This window comes from Drosophila arizonae, chromosome 3 (genome assembly GCF_054131065.1).
Source record: "Drosophila arizonae isolate 15081-1271.41 chromosome 3, UAZ_ARI_1.0, whole genome shotgun sequence".
Taxonomy (NCBI): Eukaryota; Metazoa; Arthropoda; class Insecta; order Diptera; family Drosophilidae; genus Drosophila; species Drosophila arizonae.
This window is the reverse complement of record NC_142923.1, coordinates 4,394,960-4,418,611: the sequence shown is the minus strand read 5'-3', so window position 1 is coordinate 4,418,611 and position 23,652 is coordinate 4,394,960. Positions and strand designations below refer to the sequence as shown.

The 23,652-nt window shown below is 36.8% G+C and overlaps 1 protein-coding gene across 7 annotated transcripts in view; it reads right to left on the bottom strand.

Moving 5' to 3' along the window:
• Pvf3 (PDGF- and VEGF-related factor 3) overlaps positions 1 to 23,652 on the bottom strand; it is a 119,266-nt gene that overhangs the window by 80,308 nt on the left and 15,306 nt on the right. For 3 of the 7 annotated variants that reach the window (XM_018004527.2, XM_089466004.1, XM_089466008.1), the window contains exons 2-3: positions 11,462 to 11,562; positions 3,233 to 5,732 (exon numbers count right to left, since the gene is read on the bottom strand). In XM_018004527.2, the coding sequence (XP_017860016.1) occupies positions 3,233 to 4,423 (1,191 nt within the window). In that variant the 5' untranslated portion in view covers positions 4,424 to 5,732; positions 11,462 to 11,562. Of the gene's footprint in view, positions 1 to 3,232; positions 5,733 to 11,461; positions 11,563 to 23,652 lie in introns of those variants that run through there. The other 4 variants (XM_018004525.2, XM_018004528.2, XM_089466005.1 and 1 more) reach the window with 3 other exon arrangements.

Genomic DNA, 23,652 nt, shown 5'->3' with positions numbered 1-23,652 from the left:
ATATATATATATATATATATATATATATATATATATATATATATATATATATATTTTTTTTTTTTTTTTTTTTTTTTTTTGTTACTTATATAAATTATATATGATTTTTAAGTAAAACTATAAGTGACAGACCAAAGCATATCCTGTAGCTAATATATTGGTCTTCTCCTTAACGCTATCTATATTATGTTCTACTCCAACTGGCTGCAATTCCCGTCAACTCTAACTAACCCACATTCCATTCAGTTCTAGGGCATGCTGAATGCTAAAAAAAAATGCTTTACCAACTTTGCAATTAAGTGCAACAGCAACAGCAACAACAACAACGAGGACCGCAATGAGAGTAACATGCAAATAATGCATTATGTAAACATCGAGCAACATTTTACGAGCGGCTGCTGTTGCTGCGGGGCGTGGCTGGGCAGGAAACAATAGCGCCACGGCGTCATCCGCAGACATATGTAAATAACTGTGTCACAGAGCACGAAAGCCAAGCCAGCCAGACAGCGGAGACGGACAGCGGGTAACTTGTCAGCTCGAATGGCTCAGCGCCAATTTTCACCTGTCGGCAAAAGGCGGCACGCTTTTTGTAGCTCTTCTGCTTCCCCTGCTGTTGCTGCTGCTGCTGCTGCTCAAAGAGCAACACCCACACACAGACACGCACATCTTGCAACATTTGTTATTGCTGCAGCTGTTTTTATATCCCGAAAGCTGTTCTTGCTGTTCTTGTTGTTGTGGCTGTCTGTTTATTTTGCTATTTACAATTTTTTTTTCTCTTTTCCGTTTCAAGTTGATTTTTAATTTTTTTTTTTCCTTCTGCTGTTGGTTGTTGTCTTCAACAGTAATTATATGATAATTATGAATGTATTTTCGCACATATTTACACAAGGCATTTAAATGCTGTAAGTGACATGTGGTAAGTAGCAAGTGGCAAGTGGTAAAATGGCAATTGGCAGCGAACTGGCTAAAGCAATTTGTCTGTGACAATTGTGGCAATATTTTTACGACAAATTATGCGAAAATAATGAAAATTTATTAATATTTAAGTAGACAAATCTTTGGCACTTGCTTCAAAGAATTTGCTTGAGCTTAACATTTATTTGAATATATATATAAAAAATATATTTTTTTAAAATTTTTTAAAATTTGTTTTCCATCTCTTTTATCTCATCTCTCACGTAAAACGCCGCCAGCTAAATCTCGCATTGCCTTTTCTTTTTATTTTATTTAGCTATTTAGACCACGCCCCCTCGCTGCTACGCCTTCTTGGTGGAGCAATTATTTGCTTGAGCGTTAATTAAATGTGTCCTGCGCAATTAGGAAAAAGTGTGCGCCCCAGAAAGCGAAGCGGCAAATGTAGCAAAGCGATGAAGCAAACGCAAAGTGGAAATGGCAATGGCAATGGAAATGGAAATGGAATGAAAAATGAAAATACAAAATTTGAACGAAATGCGCCACGAAATGCAATTAAGAGCTGACAAAACAATAGCTATGCAAAAAGCGCAAATTAAATGCAACAAATTGTTGCCATTGCTGCGGCTTGTTGCTGTTGTTGTTGCAATGACTGTTATTGCTGTAGCTGTTGCTGTTGCTGTAGCTGTTGCTGTCGCTGGTTTCAATTAGCTAGCCGCAATGGCCAGCGCCCATTTGGACAGACGATTGGATAAACAATTGGACAAACTGGTTCAGAAATCTGAAAAGCGGCATTGGCCCTTTAACAAAAATTCTGTAAATATTTAACAAACTGCACAAAGCCAATTCGTGTTGTTGTTGTTGTTGTTGTCACTGTGTTGTCAGCGCTGCAGCTAGTAAAGCCAAAACACAAACGATATTAGCCATGGTCAGTGCACGAGTCGAGTGAAGTCTTTATTTACCAACACTTGCAAGTGTAGCATACACGTCGAGTACACTGAGAGAAATTTTAGAGTACTGTATTTTTTCAGTAACTACATCGAGTCATTGATAGATTCTAGATCATTTGGAACTATACAAAAATTTTACAATGGGAGAAATTGTAGAGTCAGTAACTACTTGGAGTCACTGATCGGTTGTATATCCATTGGAATTTACGAAAATTTATAGTTTTAGTGATTGAAACGTAAAGTTCATGGGTGATGATTTATTAATAGTAAAGTACACTGAGAGAAATTTTGATTTAGTAATTAAGGAATTAAGGATCAATTACAAGTAGAACAATAAAATATTATAAACAAGAAATTTGAAGCACACTGTAAAAAAAAGTAACAAACTTGTTAACCAATTAAGTAGCTGATGGGAATGAAATGACTGCAATTCTGTAAGTAAATACAGCTGTACCTTCTACTTATTGATTGATAGACAAACTGTTAAAAGATCAACGGAAAACTAAATTAGAAATCATTTAGGTTTTTGTTTAATAATTGTTATTTTATTTATATTTTAATTATATTTATTTTATTATTATTATAAATATTTTTATGATAGTATTGTTAATATTATTTTATTAAGCAATTTATTGATTCATTAAATCAGCGTAAGGTTATTTTATTTGGCTTATTTTATTTATATTTTTTATTTGATTTATTTTAAATATTTTTATATGAAAATATTATTATTAATGTATTAAACTATTTATTGTCTCTAAATATTTTTTTTTATATTTTGATTCGAAATTATGTTTTATTATTTTGTTATTAATTAACTTATTGATATATATGTATATTATATTGCTACAATATTGAGCTTATCACTTTTGCTCTTGATTTAAATTCAATTTGTATTAAACAAATGAATACTTTTTTTTTTTTTGTTTTTTTGTTTTTTTCTAGACTTGATAGATATATTTATCTATATAAATATATTTATATTTGATATACTTCTATTTTCCGTATTTCTGTAGCTTCCCTTCACTTCACTCAAACAACCCGCGCATATAGCTTTAAACTTTTCGAGTGACTCAGCGTGTTTTATTGCTTTTTCTACAGTGTAACTATTGTACGTGTGTGTGTATGCGTGCCTGATTTGATTTCTGTTTGTCTCTCGGATTGTTTGTGTTTGTCTAGCTGGTTGACCAGTGTCTGGCTACCAACCAACCCAATTTGCGGTCCATTCTGCCGCTGTCGCTGACTTATCTCGCTACGCTGCGTATTTACAACAATGTCTAATGACATCATGACAATAAAAATGTATAAGCTATATAGCTATGTGTATATAAGTATGTATATAATTGAATGGGCGCAATGCCAAAACTTACCTCATTATCAATGCCAACGACGGCTCGGTTTCTTATCAGCGGCGCATTTCTGTTTCTGATGCTGTCGCGCAATGCCTGAAGTTCCTTCTGATGCTGCTGCTGCTTCAGATGATGCTCATGCTCGATCTTGTTCCACTGCTCGTTCGAGAAGAGCTGCTCCTGACTTGAGCTATCTGCGCTGGGCTTTGCCGTTGTTGTCTTCAGCTGCAGCTGCACCTTCTCCTTGCTGGGCTTGAAGAGCCAATTGAAGATGTTGCGCTTGGCTGCTGCCTTGGGGTGATTAGCTGCCACATTTGGATGCTTGTTGTTGTTGCTGTTGCTGCTGGGTGCATTCGACTCGGATTGATCGTAGTCGTAATCCTGTTCGCTGGCACTCAAGTCCGGCAGCTTCTGGCTGAAGAAGGAGTAGCGCGGCATTTGCTTGGCCAGCTCGGCAGCCACGTTCACTGCCTGATCGGCTTGATCATCCATCTCATCGTCATCGTAGTCCTCGTCATCATCATCGTCCTCATCATCGTCATCATCTGCGCTGTCATCCTCATCGCTGTCCACGAGCTGCTGCTGCCAGTTGGGCGCACGCGTCGAACGCGCCTGCATCCAGGCGGTTGAAATGGAATCGCGATCGAAATAGCGCCTCGAGGAATAAATGTTGCTATCATTGGCGGCAGCATGCTGCACTGGTGCATCGGTTACCACCTGAGTGACGGGAGCGACTGTGGTCGATGGAGCCGCTGCCGTTGCCGTTGCCGGGGTCGTCATCAGCGACTGTTGCCGCAGCTCGGGAAAAACGCGCTGTTGCCAGGCAGCATGATGCCGATTGTGATGACGCAAGTGATGCTGTTCACCCGGCCCGCCGAGCAGCAGCTGGTCTGGCAACGGCGGCTGCCGGTTCTGCTCGTTGCCCGCCAGCTCTGCCCGCAAGTGCTGCTCGTGCCTCAAGTGATGGTAGCCGTTGCCCAGCTGCAGTCCGTCCAATCCGTTGCCAGCCTGTGCCCATTGCAGCTGCTGCAAGCGCTGCGACTGCAGATGATTGCGCCGTGCGCGAGCTCCGTTCGGTGCACTGGTTGTGCCATTGTGGGCGTGGCGATGCGGATGCTCCTCGGTGTAGCCCAGATCGGCCAGCAGGAGCAGCAGCAGCAGCATTAGCGGGTAGCAACCCTTGCTGCTGCCTCGCACTTGAGGCATGCTCATGGCAAATATATTTGCAGCTAGCGCTCTAGAAGTATCTATAGCTTGCAAAGTATCTGTATCTGTCAAAAGTATCTTTAGCTGTACAAATGATTTGCAACTGATCTGCCACTTGTTTTCCTTTGTTAATCTCTTATTGTTGTCTCTTGTTTTTCTCGCTTTGTTGTTCCTCTCTACTTAAAACATTTTCTTTATTTTCTTTTGTTTATGCACTTTTTGAAACGCTTATAAATATACTGAAATATTTTGCAATAATATCAATTATTATTGCGTTTTACACTGCAATTCACAATCAGAAATTGACATGTAATTATTTTTTGTCATATATGTATTTATAATTTATTTTACAAAATATTCAAGCAATTAATGCGCACAACTTTTAATTTTAAATTTTATTTATTTGTTTTTATTTTTATATTTTTTTATTTTTGTATAAATGCAAATATTTGTAATATGTATATTTCTTGTATGCAATATGAATTTCACTTTTACTTTTATTTTTATTGTATGATTTTATTTATTAAATTTAGTTGAACATTCGATTTTATTTTTCAAATATTTTTAAGTTTAATATTTTATTTATTTTTAATATTGCAAATTTAATATTGCAAATTTGTTAGTTAGATTGTAAAATTTATTCTTTGATTTTAATTTTCACTTAACATGTTAATTTATTATAAATCTTAAATATTTTGATAAAATTTTATTCGTTTTTAATTTTAAAACAATTTTTTTGTTTATTTAAATTAATTCACAATTTTCAAAATAAAAAATGCACTTTCACTACGAATTATTGTAAATAGTTTTAATCAACTTGTTTTTGATTAAAAATTTTTTTGATTACACCAAAGCACCAAGAAAAATAAATTTTCAATGAAACATTTTAATTTTTGACTATTTTCAAATTGAGAAAAAAAAAAAATGTTTGTTTTTGACAAACTATTTTTTATTTTATTTTTTATTAATATTCAAGTTTCCAAATATGATTTATTTATGTTTTGAAATTACACGCGATTTACCGTTTTTTTATTGCACGCACATTATCTTAGGCATATGCCACACGAGAGACTCATATATGTTCAGGCAATGCCCAGAGGCTTTTGGTATTATTATATTGCACGCCTTTGTTTTGTTTACCTCAATCAAATAGAATACCGAATACCCTTGGTTTAGTATAGGGAGCGATGCGTATGGTGAATGCGTTTAATCCGCACACTCGACAACACGGGGCGACTTACAGATAACAACTGAATCTGAATGGCAGCAACAAATCTGAACTGATGCGCCGCAATGTTGAGAGCACATGTCTGCACTGAAAGAAATAGAGAGAGCGTAGGTGCATGAGAACGGCTTGCACGATGCAGCAAGCAGTGGGCAATAAGACGGCATTATAAATATCAAAAATCAATTAATAAATATTAAGTAAATACTTTTGCGTAATATATTTATATACTATATTTTCAATACGTTTGGCTAGAGCAATTGTTTTTGTTGCCATGTAACGGAGTGCGCAACATGTCTAGACACTTACACTAGCAACATGTTGCTCGGGCCGAAGAGAGCGCGCGCAGCACTTCTGCGCTGGATTGCAACATATCAGGCCAGGCACGTTGTAAAGATCGAACATGCTAGCGCAGCTCTCAAACATGTTGGCGCAGACATTGACCGGCTTTTGATTGTTTTGGATCAACATTTTGTTGTTGCTGCGGTTGTTGTTGTTGTTGTTAGCAATTGGCATTGGCAACACAGACGAAGAGATGCCTATAAATGTATGTATGTATGTCTCTGCATATGATGTATACTAAGGCACGGCAACTACTGCAACTAGGGTACTAGAAGTGGCAACAACGCCCACATGTTGCATGGAAGACCCGACAACAACATCTTCAACAGACGCCAACGACAATCATCAACACTTCCTTGCCCCCCCCCCCCCCCCCCCCCGCGCACGAGACGCACACACGTCTGTCAATGGCTGCTAGCACTTGATCTCAAATGTGGGCAGTGTACACTGCACAGCACAGAAATAAAGAATAGCAAGAAGAAGCTAAGAACAAATTACATAATCAAATTTCGTGGCAATGTGCGCGACTGCAATATTTTCTTGTTTTTAAATGTTGCCCAAGAACTTCTTAACCACAGACAATATGCTCTATCTGCCTCTGTTCCCTCTCTTTTTATACCCTGAACCCATTTTCAATGGGAAATCAGGGTATAATGGTTTTGTTGAAATGTATGTAACAGGGAGAAGGAGGCGTGGCAGACCCCACAAAGTATATATATTCTTGATCAGGGCGACGAGCTGAGTTGATTTGGCCCTGTCCGTCTGTCTGTCCGTCTGTCCGTCTGTCCGTCCGTCCGTCTGTCCGTCTGTCCGTCTGTCCGTATGTATGAACGCGTCGATTTCAGAAGATATAAGAGCTAGAGACTTCAAATTTTTTTTAAAATGTCCGTAATTACAGCGCGCATATCAAGTTTATCATTAAAAATCGATAACTCATCCCGATCTTTTTTTATCGATAAAAAACCTTATCGAAACCCAGTTATAAAATTATATCTTCTACACCTTTATTGCTAGAGTCTCCAAATTTTTAAAGTTTGCTTATATGCAATTTATACAATTTCGGTTTTTGTTAAAATTAACCCCCCACCCTTAAATTCACCCCCTCACCCTCACTTTTGTAAAAAGCGTATTTCAAATACTAGAGACTTGTGCTTTAGCAATTACATGCATATCCATGTTATAATCATAATCTAAAAGTTTCATGAAGATCGTACGTCCACAAAAAAGTTATTAAGCAATTAAGTTCTCATAGTAAGCGCTCACTGCCGCCCATGCGTGTATATGCTTGTGTGAGTATATGTATGTAATTGTTTGTGTATGTATGTGTGTGTATGTATGCCCGTGTGTGCGTGCGTGCGTGCGTGTGTGTGTGTGTGTGTGTGTGTGTGTGTGTGTGTGTGTGCGTGTTTCCTGTGTAAGCTGAAAGTCGCGAAAAATTATTGAAATAGCTATTACTCCAAGGGTTCAGGGGATCTCGTAGTCGAGTAGTCTCGACTAGAGCTTTCTTACTTGTTCTTTCTCTTTTTATCTGTAAGTTTTATATTGTGTGATTTCAAAGGAAATTGAGCATCATCTATATAGTATTTAGTGCTACGACCACCGCCAACGGTAGCTGGGCACAAATTTTCCAACTAATTGCCATTAAGCTGCGGGCAATGAGTCACGAAATTTTCTGTTCCTTCTCTCTCCCTTTATAGAATTTCATAGCTAGATGCTGCGTAGAGGGTATGCTGTTTGTTTGATCAAACTTGTGACAGTACAGAAAAACATATTTTAAATGATATCATTAAATGAAGTCTGTCAGAAAATGATTGCCGTTCTTGGGTATCTGCTAGTTGGCTAAACTCAAACGAGAAGCTCTATACCGTACATGCTTACATTTATAGTTTTTAGCTAGGGTATTTTCTAGTCAGCTGAGCCCAGTCACAACCGCATGCTCTGTTCCTTTTTGTTTCTCTGTGGCACCAACAGGAAGCGTGAATGCATCTTAGCAAGTCCATAAAAAATCAAATCCAAGTCGCAGTCCCATTCCAAGTCTCGTTTTCGTAAGTATGATCAATGATAAAAGGGTTGCCCACAATAAAAACGAGAAACGAAATTTTATGACGCAACCAAAAGGGTAAGCAGACGAGCGGCAGCATACCCTGCCGAGACACGAGCATAAATTGATTTTCTTGTGAAGCGTGCAAATAGGATTTGTCAAGTGATCAAATTGAATGCATAGTTCCAACTAAATTCCAGAGGTGGGCAATATAATCAGTCAATAACTTACTCAAAATATATATAGAATATAGATATATATATATATATAGATATATATATATATATATATATATATATATATATATATATATATATATATATATATATATATATATATATACAAAACATATATATAGGTAAAGGTATAGGTATATGTAGGTATTTATATAAAGATCTACATTCAAGGTATTTTCCCTAGTTAAACATTGTTCCCTTTTGCTCTTGGCTCTTTCATGTGTTCAACTCGGTTGGTCTCTTGTAAGCTCAAAGGCAAACAACTTGGCTCACAGATAAAGGCAGCTGCGCTAGTTATAAAACAAGGGAAGAACAGGGGCAAGAGAGCTCGAAATAGTGTAACGGGCTGTATGCATGTGCATGTGTGTGTGTGTAGCTGGGCTATAAAGTCATGCAGGCCATAAAACGTGTATTATGTGTTGAATTTAACGCCTAATTTGAGACGTCTGTCTGCTTGGCTTAAATGAGACAAACAAATGGTCCAAATGGCACACAACAAAACAAAATTCGACAATTGGAATGATGAATGTAAATAATAGAGATATTAGGCACTGTGCGGTTGCACAGTTGTAATTTAATATGGAAGCCAAGTGCGAGAAGCTGAACTCTGATATAATTTTCAATAGATATATTCACTGGTTGTTTAAGCTTTCTTTACTTCTACAACTTAGTTCTTGATATATGTATTCCTGAGAAATAAAATCTTCGTTAAATCCCAAGAACAACTGTGCTGCTGCACAAAGGTTCAGTTGCTGCTTGAGTTAAGGGATCCACTAAAACCGGCTAGAACTAGAACCGGTTGAGAATTTTTACACAGACACTGCAAAAAATAAAAATGTAAATAAAAAACTCTCCTTGCAACTGTGACGAGGCAATTATGTCAAAAGAAATTATTATCGATATCTTTGCTTGTTTGCTTTCAAGTAGATTTAAATATAAATATATCTTTATTAATAAATCTTTAATTGAAAGCAAAAATTGATGAAATTCTTGTATTTTAGAGCAAAAATATGCGACTGCTGGGAGAAGGTCAGCACGTTCGATTGATTTCGATTTGCATAAATAACTTGGTAAATTCAAAGAACATTAAGTGAAACCATTAAACAGACATTTAGGAAAACAAGTTCGTTTGACTACAAATCAACAGCTTGTCTAAACGAATTAAATTCTGACAACCTAAAACGACTCAGGTGAGCTTAATAAAGTGCTTATGGGCGTAGGATATACTGAATAATGCCAAGACAAATAATATTAGTCATATCAATTATTCTAATTATTATTTTAAATATTTAAATTTTTTTAATTCACCAATAAAAAAAAGTTAGTAATTGAAATAAATTTATAATTTGTTTACTTTCAATGCTTAAAATATTTTCAAAAATATTATTTTCATAATTTTTAGATATTTATTTATATCATCTTTAAGATATATTATTCTTAATTTAATTTAATTATCCCAATATCTATTGATTTTTTAAATATTTTCATTTGGTTCTAGTTAAACTATTTTCAAAACATTATTTTTAATTTAAAAATTGTATGTTATTAATGTAATTGCAACATTTTCCAATGGTTATTATTGACTTAATTTTATTTTTATTAAATTGTTTATTTCTCTATTATTTTATTAATATCCATAAATTATGATTTACTTATCAAAAATTAGCTTCTTTTAATTAAATGTTAAGATCGTACTGCCACGGTATCCTAAATTAAACTACTCTCTAATCTAGCTCACTAAAAAGTATATTAAACAAATTATAGCTGAAAACTTTATATAATTTCTACACCATTACGATTCTGGTGAAGAAGAACTTAAAATTTGAAATGTAAAGACAAGAGTTGGCAGTGTCATCAAGTATTCAAATTGGCCAACTGGCAGCCCGCATTGCCATATGCCAACTAATTGGCAACGTTTACAGCTCTTCAACTTCGACTCTCAGCGCAAATAGCGCACTCTATTACCGTCTTCTTCTTCCGCTATTCCACTTTTCGAGACTTTGCGGCAATTAAATAATCATAGCGCACTTTACGCTGCACTCGGGCAAAACCAAGCGACTCGTAAGCCAGAAGCCCACATCAACCATGTGGCAACGCCAGAGCGGAGTGAGGGGTGGTGGTAAGGGGCTAGCGCTAGGCACCTAATGAAATCATTGCCTCTGCTCGATTGGGCGCTAAAAATAATCAACGTGCTAATTAAGTTGACTAAAACTTTGCCAAACAGTCTACACAGCTAACTTCTGCGGCCGGGTGGCAACGCTGCCAGACATACTGAATTGCCGGAGAGGCGAGAGCTTGGTTGGGCTGAGTATGCTGTGCGGTGCTGGGAACTCTGTAATAAAAACGAAACGTAAACTTTTCTGTAACTTTTTTATGTGTTTAAACTATTTAAAAAGTGCCACGCCCAACAGACGACGAGCCCCCAAAATAGCAAAATAAATAAATATTCACACGCACACACACACACACACAGGCACAGACACAAGCACAAGCACAACAAAGTTGATCAAACAACAACAAAATTTTAGTTGCTTTAATGAGTCGCCTGAAATATCAGCAGCTAGGTAAATAAATATTTGAGCTGACATTTAACACACAACGATTCGCAAATAAAACAAACTCAAACAGAAATTGTTTCACTTGTTGTTGATGACCACAATTAAATACTCTTTTTAAACTTTTGGGTTCTGCATTACTAGCATATGTTTATATTGAATGATTATATTATATTGTTCTTATGTCTATACAAAAGTGGTATCACATAGCTCTACTTTCCTTTAATATAAAAGGGGACAGAGAATAAAAGAGAACGGAGAAATCTAATGTAGAGAAAAGAATAGAAAAAACACGGTGAGAAGAAAACCGTAAATTAGAGACAATTAGTTATGTTGCATTACGGGAAATATGAACCAAAAATAAACTTTCTAGGAAAATAATAAGCAATCTTATTTTACAGATCAATTTGTTAGTCTGATTCTGAGATTGAGCGTGAGTACAGTAAAATATAAAATTAGATAGTGAGCTTGAAATATTTTTATGAAACAAAGCGCTCATTTATTTGTCAATTAATCGTATCGTATCGTATCGATATTATGATGAACTGAGTGTGCTATCTCACTGAGTCATATTATATAGTCGTCGGCAGTCCAGTTTAAGTAATTTTCATGAATCTAAAATTAATAATACAAATTATAACATACTCATTAAAGAACGTTCATGCTCTTTGCAAGAAATCCAGAGTATTAAAAGCAGCAAAATCATTTTTGTCGTATATACGTATAAGGCTAGAATAAACAATACCCTGCAATTTAAAATAGATTTTAAAATTTGTTAATACAATAAATATATTTAGCTGAAATGTTTTAATATCAATCGAAATATTAAATAAATATATTATAAATTTAAATAAAAATATAAATGTATATAATTATAATTAATAAAATTTGTATTCCCATTTTGCATTTCCATTTTATTTAGTTTGAAATTAAAATATAATATTGTTATTAATATATTTATATATCAAGATCTATTTATCTCTATCTACATTTTTCTTTTCCTTTATTTTCTTTTTTTAAATTAAAGCGCAAATCTTAGGGTATATCATAGTTTTTACATTGAACAAATTATTATTATAACAATTAAGTTATACATAATAAATTAAATAAATATATATAATTTCTATTTTTAACATCAATGCCCACTCTCTTTACCTATACAGGGTATTTGATTGCAATTAAGTTTAATTTAAATGAGCACAGACATTTGGAGTCCGAATTTAACTAATCGCTCATCAAAATGAAATATTAATTGCTGCCTGTGACTTTTGTGGCTAATTAGAGACACGTTCTCGTTTTTCTCTTTGTGTCTCTCTCTCTCTCTATCTCTCTCTGTCTCTATCTTTCTATTGCTTTGACAAACACGCCCCGAACAGACATCAATTAGCATTTTTAATTGAGTCTAGCAACTTTGCTGATAGATGCGAATCAATCAACAGAACCCAAGGGGCAACACACCCACATCTGCAGGAAAAAATCAACAACGACAACCACAACAAAAACATCAACCAGTCGAACTCTTTCTATAGAAAAAATAACAAAACGTTTGCCAAATGGCAACACCAAAGTCAAGACTTGGTAAACAAGTTCAAGCGATGATGGAAATCATGTTTTCCTTTCGCTTCCAAAAGACACTGTGAGCAGGGTATGCGAATATGCTTAAGATGAATGTAAAGTGTTGAAGAGGAAGTCCAAGATTAACATAATATATATGTGACTTGTTTATATGTCAGCATATGTTACCTATTCAACTCTCTACAGGACTCTCTTAACTAAGAACGTTGAGTTGACAGTATCATCGAGCCTATTTGAAATTCTCTGTATAACATTACTATATATTCTATATGATAGTTTAAAATAATATAAAATTATATATACCATATATATATTAAATAATATATACAACTCATTCGTCTAGTGTGTTTAATATTCATTCATTGAAGTCTATCTTCTCTCTCCATTTCTCTCATTGTTTTTGCCAGACACACGGAAAAAATAACTAAACCCAAGGGAAGCGGCTGGCAAAGCGCGCAACTTTAGCAAGAAGCACTAACAGCAGCAGCAGCAGCAGCAGTAGAATTTGCTTTTGTTCGATGCGTGTTTAAACAATTTATAAGTTTTAATCGCTGCAAAGAAAAGAAGTAGAATGAAAAAGCAAATTTACAAACAACTTACAAAAGAGTTTGGCTTCTGGAAGTAGAAGCAGCTAGGCAGAAAGTTCTGTAAAAAAAAACCTTTGTTTTCTGATGGTAAATAAACTTTAATAATTGGTGTAAAGCATTATAAATTGAATATGAATTTGAAGAAAACATTGTTAGCTACCAATTTAAAATATGAAAATAGCCTTTGAATATATTTTAGTATTTTTTATTAATTACATTTTGCGTATATTTACATTTTTTGAAATTTAATTTAAAAATGTAAATATATTTTATATAAATTTTTATATATTTTATATAAATTTTCATATACTTTCAATAAGTTTAATTTTCTTTCATTTCAGGCTCATTTGTGTTTATCTGAATATATTGCTTATACCATATCATTTTTATGCTCATAACTTATCTCATTTCTTTCTCTGTCTATATTTTTTGCTTAGCTAAACAGTTTTGCTACATCTGATGCCTGTTAAAATCTCATTCACTCAAATATGTTGATTTTCTTCACACTTTGTGCGTTTTTATTGCAACCTCAAAGCTCAACTCTGAACCTCTTCAAGTGAGTGAATAAGTCCATGCCTGCCATGTCCACACGTATCTGTTCCGAGCTGTTATTCGCTCTACCTGCCACACATTGTAGCCACTTTTATGACAAATGGTAGAACATCATAGGTCCCATTCCTAGTCCAGTTCATGCCACACCATGCTCAACACAATGTTGCGTCCACTCTGTCTCCCTCCCCCTCTCTCTCTCTCTCTGTGTATCACTTGGCTACTGACACGCCCTCAATTTGACCCGCTGGAGACTATGAAGCCAACTACAATGGCCAGCAAGCTACAGCACTTTTGGTCTGAGACAAATGCTTTGCCATTGATGGTAGTCCTTCTTCCTCATCTTCTTCTGCTTTCTCTTCTTCTTCAACTAGTCCTCGTTAAAATCTGAAAAATATGGCTGGGCTTCCATTAAGCGCGTCTCACTATCTGTCGGGTTACAATTTCCTTGTGTGGCTGCCATCCTGTGCCTCTCAGTCCCAGTCTCAGGCCCAGCCTCTGCCTCAGCATTTACCTCAGTCTCTCTGGCTCTGTCCCTGTCTCCTTCTCTGTCTCTGTTTTTGCCTTGTTAACAGCACAACAAGGCGACAGCTTCCGCAGCTTCCAGCTCATCCTTCCGTGTCCTGGCTAAAGTTTTACGCGTTTTTTTCTCATGTCTCCAAAGTCGTGTGTTGTTATTCTATTCTAGGTGTTTTCTTTTTCATTTTTCCTCGCTTTTTTGTTGTTGTTTGGCATCTTCCTTTGTCTGGGCTTCTTTTAGTGGAAGAACGCATTCGCTTTGTGTTGACTAAAATGGTTTTTAAAGATGAATGCTTAGGGCTCCCTGTTTGCCTATATACGTACGTACGTACGTCGACTAGACACACTCTCTGGACCTCCTTTTTGACAATGGCAACGCATTGATGCAAGTGCTGCGGCACTGCGGAAGTGTTGGGCGTGTCGCTGCAAGTCGGGCAAACAGGTTGCAAGTGCCAACTGACTGAGTTCAACTTGTTACACCAAAAGAGTCATGGGAAAGTTTTCGCTAACCAACACTAAAGTCGTGTGCGGCAAGTGTTGTCAAGTGCATTCACTTGACTTGCTCGAAATTGGCATTCACTGAAGAAGATGTGGGAAGAAGCAGCTGTTGCAAAGGGAATACTTAAAGTTCTATGGGATTGTAATACTTTATAATATATGCTAAATTTTATTAAAAAAAAAAAAAAAAAAAAAAAAAAACAAGTAAGAAAACTCTAGTCGAGAGTGCTCGACTACGAGATCCCCTGAACCCTTGGAGCAATAGATATTTCAATAATTTTTCGCGTCTTTCAGCTTACACAAGAAACACGCACACACACACACACAGGCACGTACGCACACACAGGCATACATACACACACACGCATACAGACACACACACACACGCATACAGACACACACACACACGCATACATACACAAACGCATACACACACACATACACATACACACACACATACACAAACACATACACACACATACACAAACACATACACACACAAGCACCCACGCATAAACACGCATGGGCTGCAGTGTGCGCTTACTATGAGAACTTAATTGTTTAATAACTTTTTTTATGGACGTACGATCTTCATGAAACTTTTAGATTATGATTATAACATGGATATGCATGTAATTGCCAAAGCACAAGTCTCTAGTATTTGAAATACGCTTTTTACAAAAGTGAGGGTGAGGGGCAGAATTTAAGGGTGGGGGGTAAATTTTAACAAAAACCGAAATTGTATAAATTGCATGTAAGCATACATTAAAAATTTGGAGACTCTAGCAATAAAGGTGTAGAAGATATAATTTTATAACTGGTTTTCGATAAGGTTTTTTATCGATAAAAAAAGATCGGGATGAGTTATCGAATTTTAATGACAAACTTGATATGCGCGCTGTAATTACGGACATTTTAAAAAAAATTTGAAGTCTCTAGCTCTTATATCTTCGGAAATCGACGCGTTCATACATACGGACAGACGGACAGACGGACAGACGGACAGACAGACGGACAGGGCCAAATCAACTCAGCTCGTCACCCTGATCAAGAATATATATACTTTGTGGGGTCTGCCACGCCTCCTTCTCCCTGTTACATACATTTCAACAAAACCATTATACCCTGATTTCCCATTGAAAATGGGTTCAGGGTATAAAAAAAAAAAATTAACATAATTAAAAATTCTAGGGAATTTTCAGGTATATGCCCCAGAGTATTCATTGAATTTTCTACTTCAAATTCTAACACAAAGTTTATTCCTTTCAACCTCAAATAAACTAATATGGCCTGTCCTCTCTCTCTCTCTCTCTCCAAGAAGTTTGACTAGTAAAAGTCATTACGCTTAGTGCTAGGTCGAAAATTTAAGAAGTTTGCCACAAGCAGGAAGTCAGTCACACATATGCCCGCCCACTAGTCAGTCCATCCGTCCATCATTGGATGAAGTTTGGTCAACTGACGTTGCCTTTGTCAATTTTTGTGGCAGCTAAGCCTACCTAACCTGCAAGTGAGAACTGTAGCGCTGGTCATCAGCCGTAGGAGGCAGTAGATAGGCCTCTAGGTTGCTCTCTATGGCAACGCCCATTCTGGGTAGGCGTGGCTGCTGGCTGGCTGGCTGGCTGACTTTCTTGCCGTCAGAGTTACGTTGAACATCAAAGTCGGTAGCAGTCACGTAGGTGGCAACCAGCAAATAAATGCCAGCTCTATGGGGCAGTAAAAGCAGAGCGAAAACATAAGGAAACTGTGGCATTCAAATGCGCCCAGGCGCCCAGATCTCCCCCAGAGATTACCTCCATGGGCAACATCTCGCAATCATTCTCATCAGAGTGGGTGCACGCTTTTAAAGGAATATTAAAACAGAGGCACAAAACTACCTCACAACTGATGCCATCTCTGTGTCTCTGCTATATACATACATATACACAGAGATACATACATACATATATATAGGTATCTTCACTCTGCTGGATTGGGTCTCTTCACATAGCTCAAGGTCAAAATAAATACAAACACACACACGCACAAAAGACTGAAAACAACTGGCAAAGGCAAATCCGAATCTTTAACCAAATGTTTTGTTCTTGTTGCTAACCCTGTTCGCTCGTCCCACCGTCCCACGGACGTCTGTACGTCCGTCCGTCCATCGGTTTGTGGATAGCTTGCGAGTGTGTTTGTGTGTGCATGCAAATAAATATACAATTTTTATGAATGAACACGTATGATGAAAGAGCAATGTGCCAGCACAAGTCCCAATACAATGGGCCTCATATATCCAAAGAGAAAAGAACTTTGGAATATTTTTTTGAATAAAGAAATATTTATGAAAATTATAAATGGATACAGAATACAACTGATTCAGAAACAATTTAAAAATAAATAAAAGATAGCTTAGAAAAGCATTTAGAAAAACCTTATATGATTGTATAATTCTCGAAGTATTTTTTATTCCTTTTCATCTCTCCCCTCTCGAAGAGTTTTTCGTTCATGCTCTTTCATTCTAGCTCTTATTCACGTTCTAACTCTTGTTCTTATTTTTTACTCTGCATCCCTCTCTCTCTCTCTGTTTTCATCTGTTTCTCTCTATCTCTGCCTATCTCTTTCACTCTCAGCTACACTTATTCCTATTTTATAGTTCACCTTCCTCTCTCTCTCTCTCTCTGCCTCTCTCTGTCTCTGTTTGTCTCTGCCTGTCTCAGTGTCTCTCTCGCCCTCTCTCTGTCTCAGTGTTTCTTTCTTGATCTCTGTGTCTCTCTCACTTTGTCTAGCTATCCCTCTCTTCTAGCTCTCTATCTCTCACCGTCTCTTTCTGCCTGTCTCTCTCTCTCTCTCTTTGCCTTCATATTTCTCTCTCGCTTCTTCTAATAGTCTCACTCTCCCCACTCCGGTTATCTCTGTTTCCATCTCTCAGTCCCTCCTTATGTACACTCATGTCATCTATATTTGCCTGCATCTGATACCCTTTTTCACATCTGAAACAGAGTATGTCTCTATTACCCTCTCTCTCTCACTCGTTAGTACCTTCCATAACTATATTAATGTCAACTAAATTGCCATTTATGTCCACTGTATTCTACCTGTTACCTGCTCCTGCTGCTGCTGCTTGTTGTCCGTTGCTCTCTGTTGCTGTTGCTGCTCCTGTCGTTGTTGTTGTTATCGGCCCTCGTCTGACATGGTTTCGTTTAAGTGGCGCAGAGTGAAAAAAATACAAAAAATCAGTTAAGGCATTTCTAGTGCTGCTCGCCAACCTGCCACGGTCTGTGGCAGCCACAAACGCTGCCACAGCCGCTGCCAGCTTCAACGCATTCGCGACTGTTGTGCTGTAAAATTTTGCCATTTTTATCAACATTACGTAGTTGGAACTGCGCCGCATTTGCATGTGAAACAAGCAGATAAATTCAGACATGCAAACGCCATAAATTTCTTTGTGGGGCAGCATCAGCTGAGCTCCAAAACGCAGCACCACCAACTTCTACAGCACCACCAGCAGCGGCAGCCACGACGTTGTTTAAAATCGAAAATTTCACATATTTTTGCATCAAATTTGCATGCGAATGGCGTTGCATGGCTTGAACGAGGGGCGGGGCTAGGACAGAGACGGAGACGGAGACGGAGACAGAGTTCGAGGCGGAGTTGGAACGGTCCACATAGCCATGTCCACATTGCAATACATTGCCACAGATACATTTCATACGAAGTACGCATATTCCACAGGGAAAGAGTCTAATGTGAATGGGTGAATGGATCACACGCGAGGGTCTAATGAAAATTCATACTTTCACATAAAGTTCCAAATGAAATTTTTAAAGAAGGCGACAGAAGTTGATTAAAAAGTGGGTTGACCTATATATATATATATATTTGGAACTTTAAGTGAAAGTATGAATTTTCATTAGACCCTCGCGTGTGATCCATTCACCCATTCATATATATATATATATATATATATATATATATATATATATATATATATATATATATATATATATATATATATATATTTATATATATATATATATATATATATATATATATAAAAGCCTATAGTTGATATATATTATATTTAGTAAGTTTCTCTATATAATAATCTATAAAATCATTTTGTAATGCTATTTATCCTTCTCTGACTTGTTCTCCCTCCCTCGCCCTCTTGCCTCTCTCTTTCAATCTTTCTCTCTCACACTCTCTCTCAGTCTCTCTTTCTTTCCTTCTCTCTTTATCTCTCTCTCTCTCTCTCTCTCTCTCTCTCTTTCTCTCTGTCTTGATCCCTCTCCTTCTTTCTAATTATCACTCTTTTTCTCTTTTCTGTTATTTGTCTCTATTTTTCTCATTCCGCTTTCAGTTTTGAATTCTGTTCCTCTTCTCTCTTTCTGATCTCTTTTCTCCGTGTCTTTCCATCTCCCTTTCTTCGCTATATTTGTTTATTATATTCGTCCTTCTGTGTCTCTCTTATTAACAGTCCTTTCTCTTTATCTCTCTCTCTCTTTTTCTCTTTGTGTTTCTGTCTCTGTCTCTCTCTCTCTCTCTCTCTCTCTCTCTCTCTCTCTCTCTCTCTCTCTCTTACTGTTTTACCTTCTTATTGCATTTTAATGCTTTAAGTACGCAAATTGTCAAGTCCGACGAAAGAAACGGAAAGTTCTTAAAATAACAATGCTGTAGAAATGAACTTCTTCATTTATTTTTGGATATTACTTTCTATTTCTAGTTGATAAATTGATTTCAAAATTAACCAAAAGTTGACCTTGACTATGCATCAGCTATAAATAGAAGACTGACAGTTTGCCGCATGGCAATGCGGAAGGTGATCGAAGGAAGTGGCAACTGCTCTGTGGCAGGCTGTGTGGCAGCCTGTGAGGGGCAGTTGATGCCGGTGATTAGATGGCAGACACGTTTGGCGTTTTGAGTTTTGAGTTTTGCGTTTTGGGCCCGCCAACGTTGACAGGCGGTAACAGACAACCGGCAACGGACAACTGGCAACCGGCAACTAGAAACTGATTTATGAGCGCCTCCCGAGTCCAGTTATTAGAAATGGAGCATCGAATATGCAGTTGCACTTCGCAGTTTGCAGTTTGCAGTTGGCAATTTGCAGTTTGTGCAGTTGCATAAATCAAAATCAAACACATTTGCTGGCGAATTTCGCCTGGGGCCAGCTGCAGCAGCAATTGCCTCACACCGCTCACGCCGCTGAGCCATGTCAACAGCTGCTACCCAAATGGGGCAGTCAAGTGATTAGCAATGAAGACATCAGACTCCATCAGTGAAATGGCCAATAGCCAGTTGTCAGTTGTCAGTCGTCCGGCATCGGGCGTATGCCTCTAGTTTGGCTGCAAAAGGCGCTTTCGTTTTAGGCCATGTTAAGGCAGCTAGAAATCAGTCAACAGATGTGCAGCAAACACACTGCCCAAACGGGGCCGCAATTAACCATTTGACAGTGTTTGACAATTGCCAAAGTGAAATTACCATAGGTAACTGAATATGCAAAGAGGAAAACCTTACGTATGTACGTGCGAGCCTCTTCAGATAGTTCCTGGTGGTTATACTTTGTATATGCCTTCAAACAGGTATATTGATTGCAAGAGCAGTTAACTCCATAACTAACTATAGGAAAATTTAAATGCAAAAATGATAATCATACTTTGTTTAACAATGAGAAAGATAATGACAATGCAGGGCTAATGCTAATGCCAATGTCAATGTTAATGTTAATGCTAATGCAAATGCTAATGACAATGTCAATGTCAATGTTAATGCTAATGCTAATACTAATTATAATGATATTGATAATGATAATGCAAATACCAATGCCAATGCTAATACTAATGGGAATGCTAATGCTAATAGCAATGACAATGTCAATATCAATGTTAGTGCTAATGCTGATGCTACTACTAATACTAATGATAATGCAATGCCAATGCTAATGCCAATGCTAATGCTAATGCTAATGCTAATGATAAGGCTAATGTTTATGCTTATGCTAATGCTAAAGCTAAGCAAATACAACTGCTAATGTTAAGCTAATGCTAATGCTAATGTTACTCTACTCTTTATACCCAAATTAAGCTTAACATTACGCTATCATAAAATATTCTATGAATTTAACATATTCTCAAGTAAATATCTAAAAGGCTCTTCATTAGATTGAGTAGCTCCCAGAGAGCCTCGCACAAATTGAATATCTAACCCCATGCCTCCCACTCAAGCATTCTCCGATATCCATTAACAGCTATTAGAGTGGCGTCTTGTGTTACCAGCCGAGAGTTAAAAGCAAAGCGAAATGGCTAGAAAGAATCACAGAAATCATTCAAGAAAAAGCTGAACAAATGCAAAACACAAAACCGAATGTGGTTTGGCACGGCTAAACGCTGGGGTAAGCTGAGCTGTAGCTAGACCGCAACAGACTAGCTGGAAGCATTTGAATAATTGAAGCGTAGGCAATGCTCAAATAGAGTCAGACACAGATACGGCGACGGATACCGATACATATACAGATACAGATACAATTGATGCCTTGTGGGCAACAAGTTTCCCCTTGGCTTTTAGCGTCGCTTTGGCTTTGACATTGCGACGACTTTTCTTCGATTGAGAAAAGCGTGACAAATCGAATTGAATCGAATCGAATCGTATCGAATCGTTGGTTTGGTCAGCTCATAAATCTGGCGTCGAATTCGTTGGGCTTTGGCCAATGCCAATTGAATTAGCCCAGAGCCGAAAACAAATGTCAAATTCAATTCCAGTGTAGAATAAAATGAAAATGCAGACGGAAAACTTACGTAACTGCAGAGCCGTAAAAAGTTTTAGGGCTCCGTTCCAAAAGGGGGCTAAGTAAACAACCTCAAGACAAGTGAGTGCCAAAGATGCAGCAGCTGCACGTGCTCCCGTATCTCTCAGATACAATTCGGCACTTAAACGTTTCACTTCCTCATTGCAGCGCACTTCATTCAGTTGTTTGCTTGTTTGCTTTTCCAACAGGTAACTTTAAATACCTGCCTGCCCAACAATTAGGTGAGAATTTCTATGACCACAAACACAGTTGGATCGAATTTGTTGCCTTTTGCTTTGTATCTGTCAGCTGCGTTTCAGAACTTGTGCGAACTCTGTCGCACTTCATTCCGTTTTTTCTTTTCTTTTCTCTTCTTAAAATAATGCAACAGATGAAAATGAATATAGAGAAAGTGGTTTAGGGAGTAAACGAACTGCTTATACTCTCTCATAATTCGTATCCTCTGAAATATATTAAAAACTAACCACTTTTATCAGTGAAATATAAGTGGAATTGCAAGTAAATATAAATAATCACAGCGATTATGGATTCATACAAAAGATGAAAATGGCATCAAAAATTGTTTAAAACACATTCTAAGAAAAATTGTGAAAATCACTTTTTCAGTGAAATATAAGTGGAATATGAAATTTGTTTATGACTGTACTTTAAATCTAAAATAATTTATTCACAATCCTCCAGAGACTAGACCCTTGGAACGTACACCTTTTAACCTCGCATTCATCACTATTAATATATAATAAAGGCAAAGTTCCTTACATACAAATATTTTAAGTTAGTCCAAATACCCCAATATATATGTACACATATCAACAGCTTGTTCCATGGCACATAAAAAAAGCCAGCTAATAAATCAAACAAATATTTGGGTCACGTTTCCGTGGGTCTATTGAATGGTGGAGTGGGTGGAGTTGTCAGGGGAAAGAGGTATTTGGACAAGCGAGGGTGCAACATGGACATCAACAATGCATAGTGGAAAAATATTTGCTCGAAAATTGCCTGTAAATAAGACACACACACACATACATACGCATAAGGCACTCTCGAGGAATTTCGAGTTGATTTATGCCCGCTCAGCGGTCAGCCACACTTGAGCCCCAGAGAAATGCTCTGAGAAATAAACAAACCTGTGACACATGTTTCAGGCACGATTATGTGTTAAGGCACACACATATTTCATATCAAAACATAATTCAATGAAAGTGTCAATAAAAACAGCCCAACCAACTGACCAACTGACCAGACCCAGGCGCAACGCCAGCTGCCCAACTAACTCAATCAATTCCAGCAGCCTGCACGAGTCCCGGCTCTGACGATAAAAATAATAATAATAAACAATTTCCCACAAGCAAAACAAGGCGACATTGATTTCATGTGCACGACTCAGAGTTATCCAGTAATCAGCCAAGAAAAAAAAAAAAAACAAATTAGAATTGAAGCTGAATTCGGCTAATACCTAAGCGAGTTGATCTTTCAACTTTCTACGCTCAGCTTTAACTCTGCTGGCGGAAAGAGTTTTTATACTATTTTTCTAAATCGGAATTGAAGAAAAAAGAAACCCACAAATCACAAGTTTTAAAAAATTGAATAAATAAATAAAATTGTTTTTATATCGCAAAGTTTGATGAAAAACAATTTTCATATTAAATTATGAAGCTAAAAAAATGATGTATTTTGTACATATTTGGTATACTCAACACAGATGCATATTAAAATTGATTTAAATAATATTCATACTTGTATATTAAATTTAAAATATTTTTTCATTTATTAACATTAAAATATAATAAAATATTTGGTAAATATTGAAGATAATAACATACTTATTTAAAAAAATAAAATAAAAATAAAAATAAAATTTATGAAATATATTTTTAAAACATTTTTTTACTCTTCTTCCAAAACTTTAATATATAAAATATTTTTATTTTTTTTTTTTAGTAAGTTTTAGTGCTCAATATGATAATATAAATTATATATATAATATAAATTATAAATATTGTATATTTATATACCCTTCTACCATATACCCTATACCTATGCCTATTTAAATGCTACCGCATTTACTCTATCCACCTGACGACACTGATGAATGCGTTACTAGAACTGCAAATGCCTTGATTGGGCTTCAAGATTTAAGTTAGAGCTTTAAGGTGATGTGAAGGTGGCGACGCTATAGCGGTTAGTTGCCAGCTGCGTTTGGCATTCGGCATGCGGCATGCGACATGCGGCATGCTGTATGTTGCATAAGTTGCCATTGGCCATAGAAACGTCAGCTGGAAAAGTGCACTTCCTGTCAGCCATTTGTCGAAATGAGCTGCCAGGAT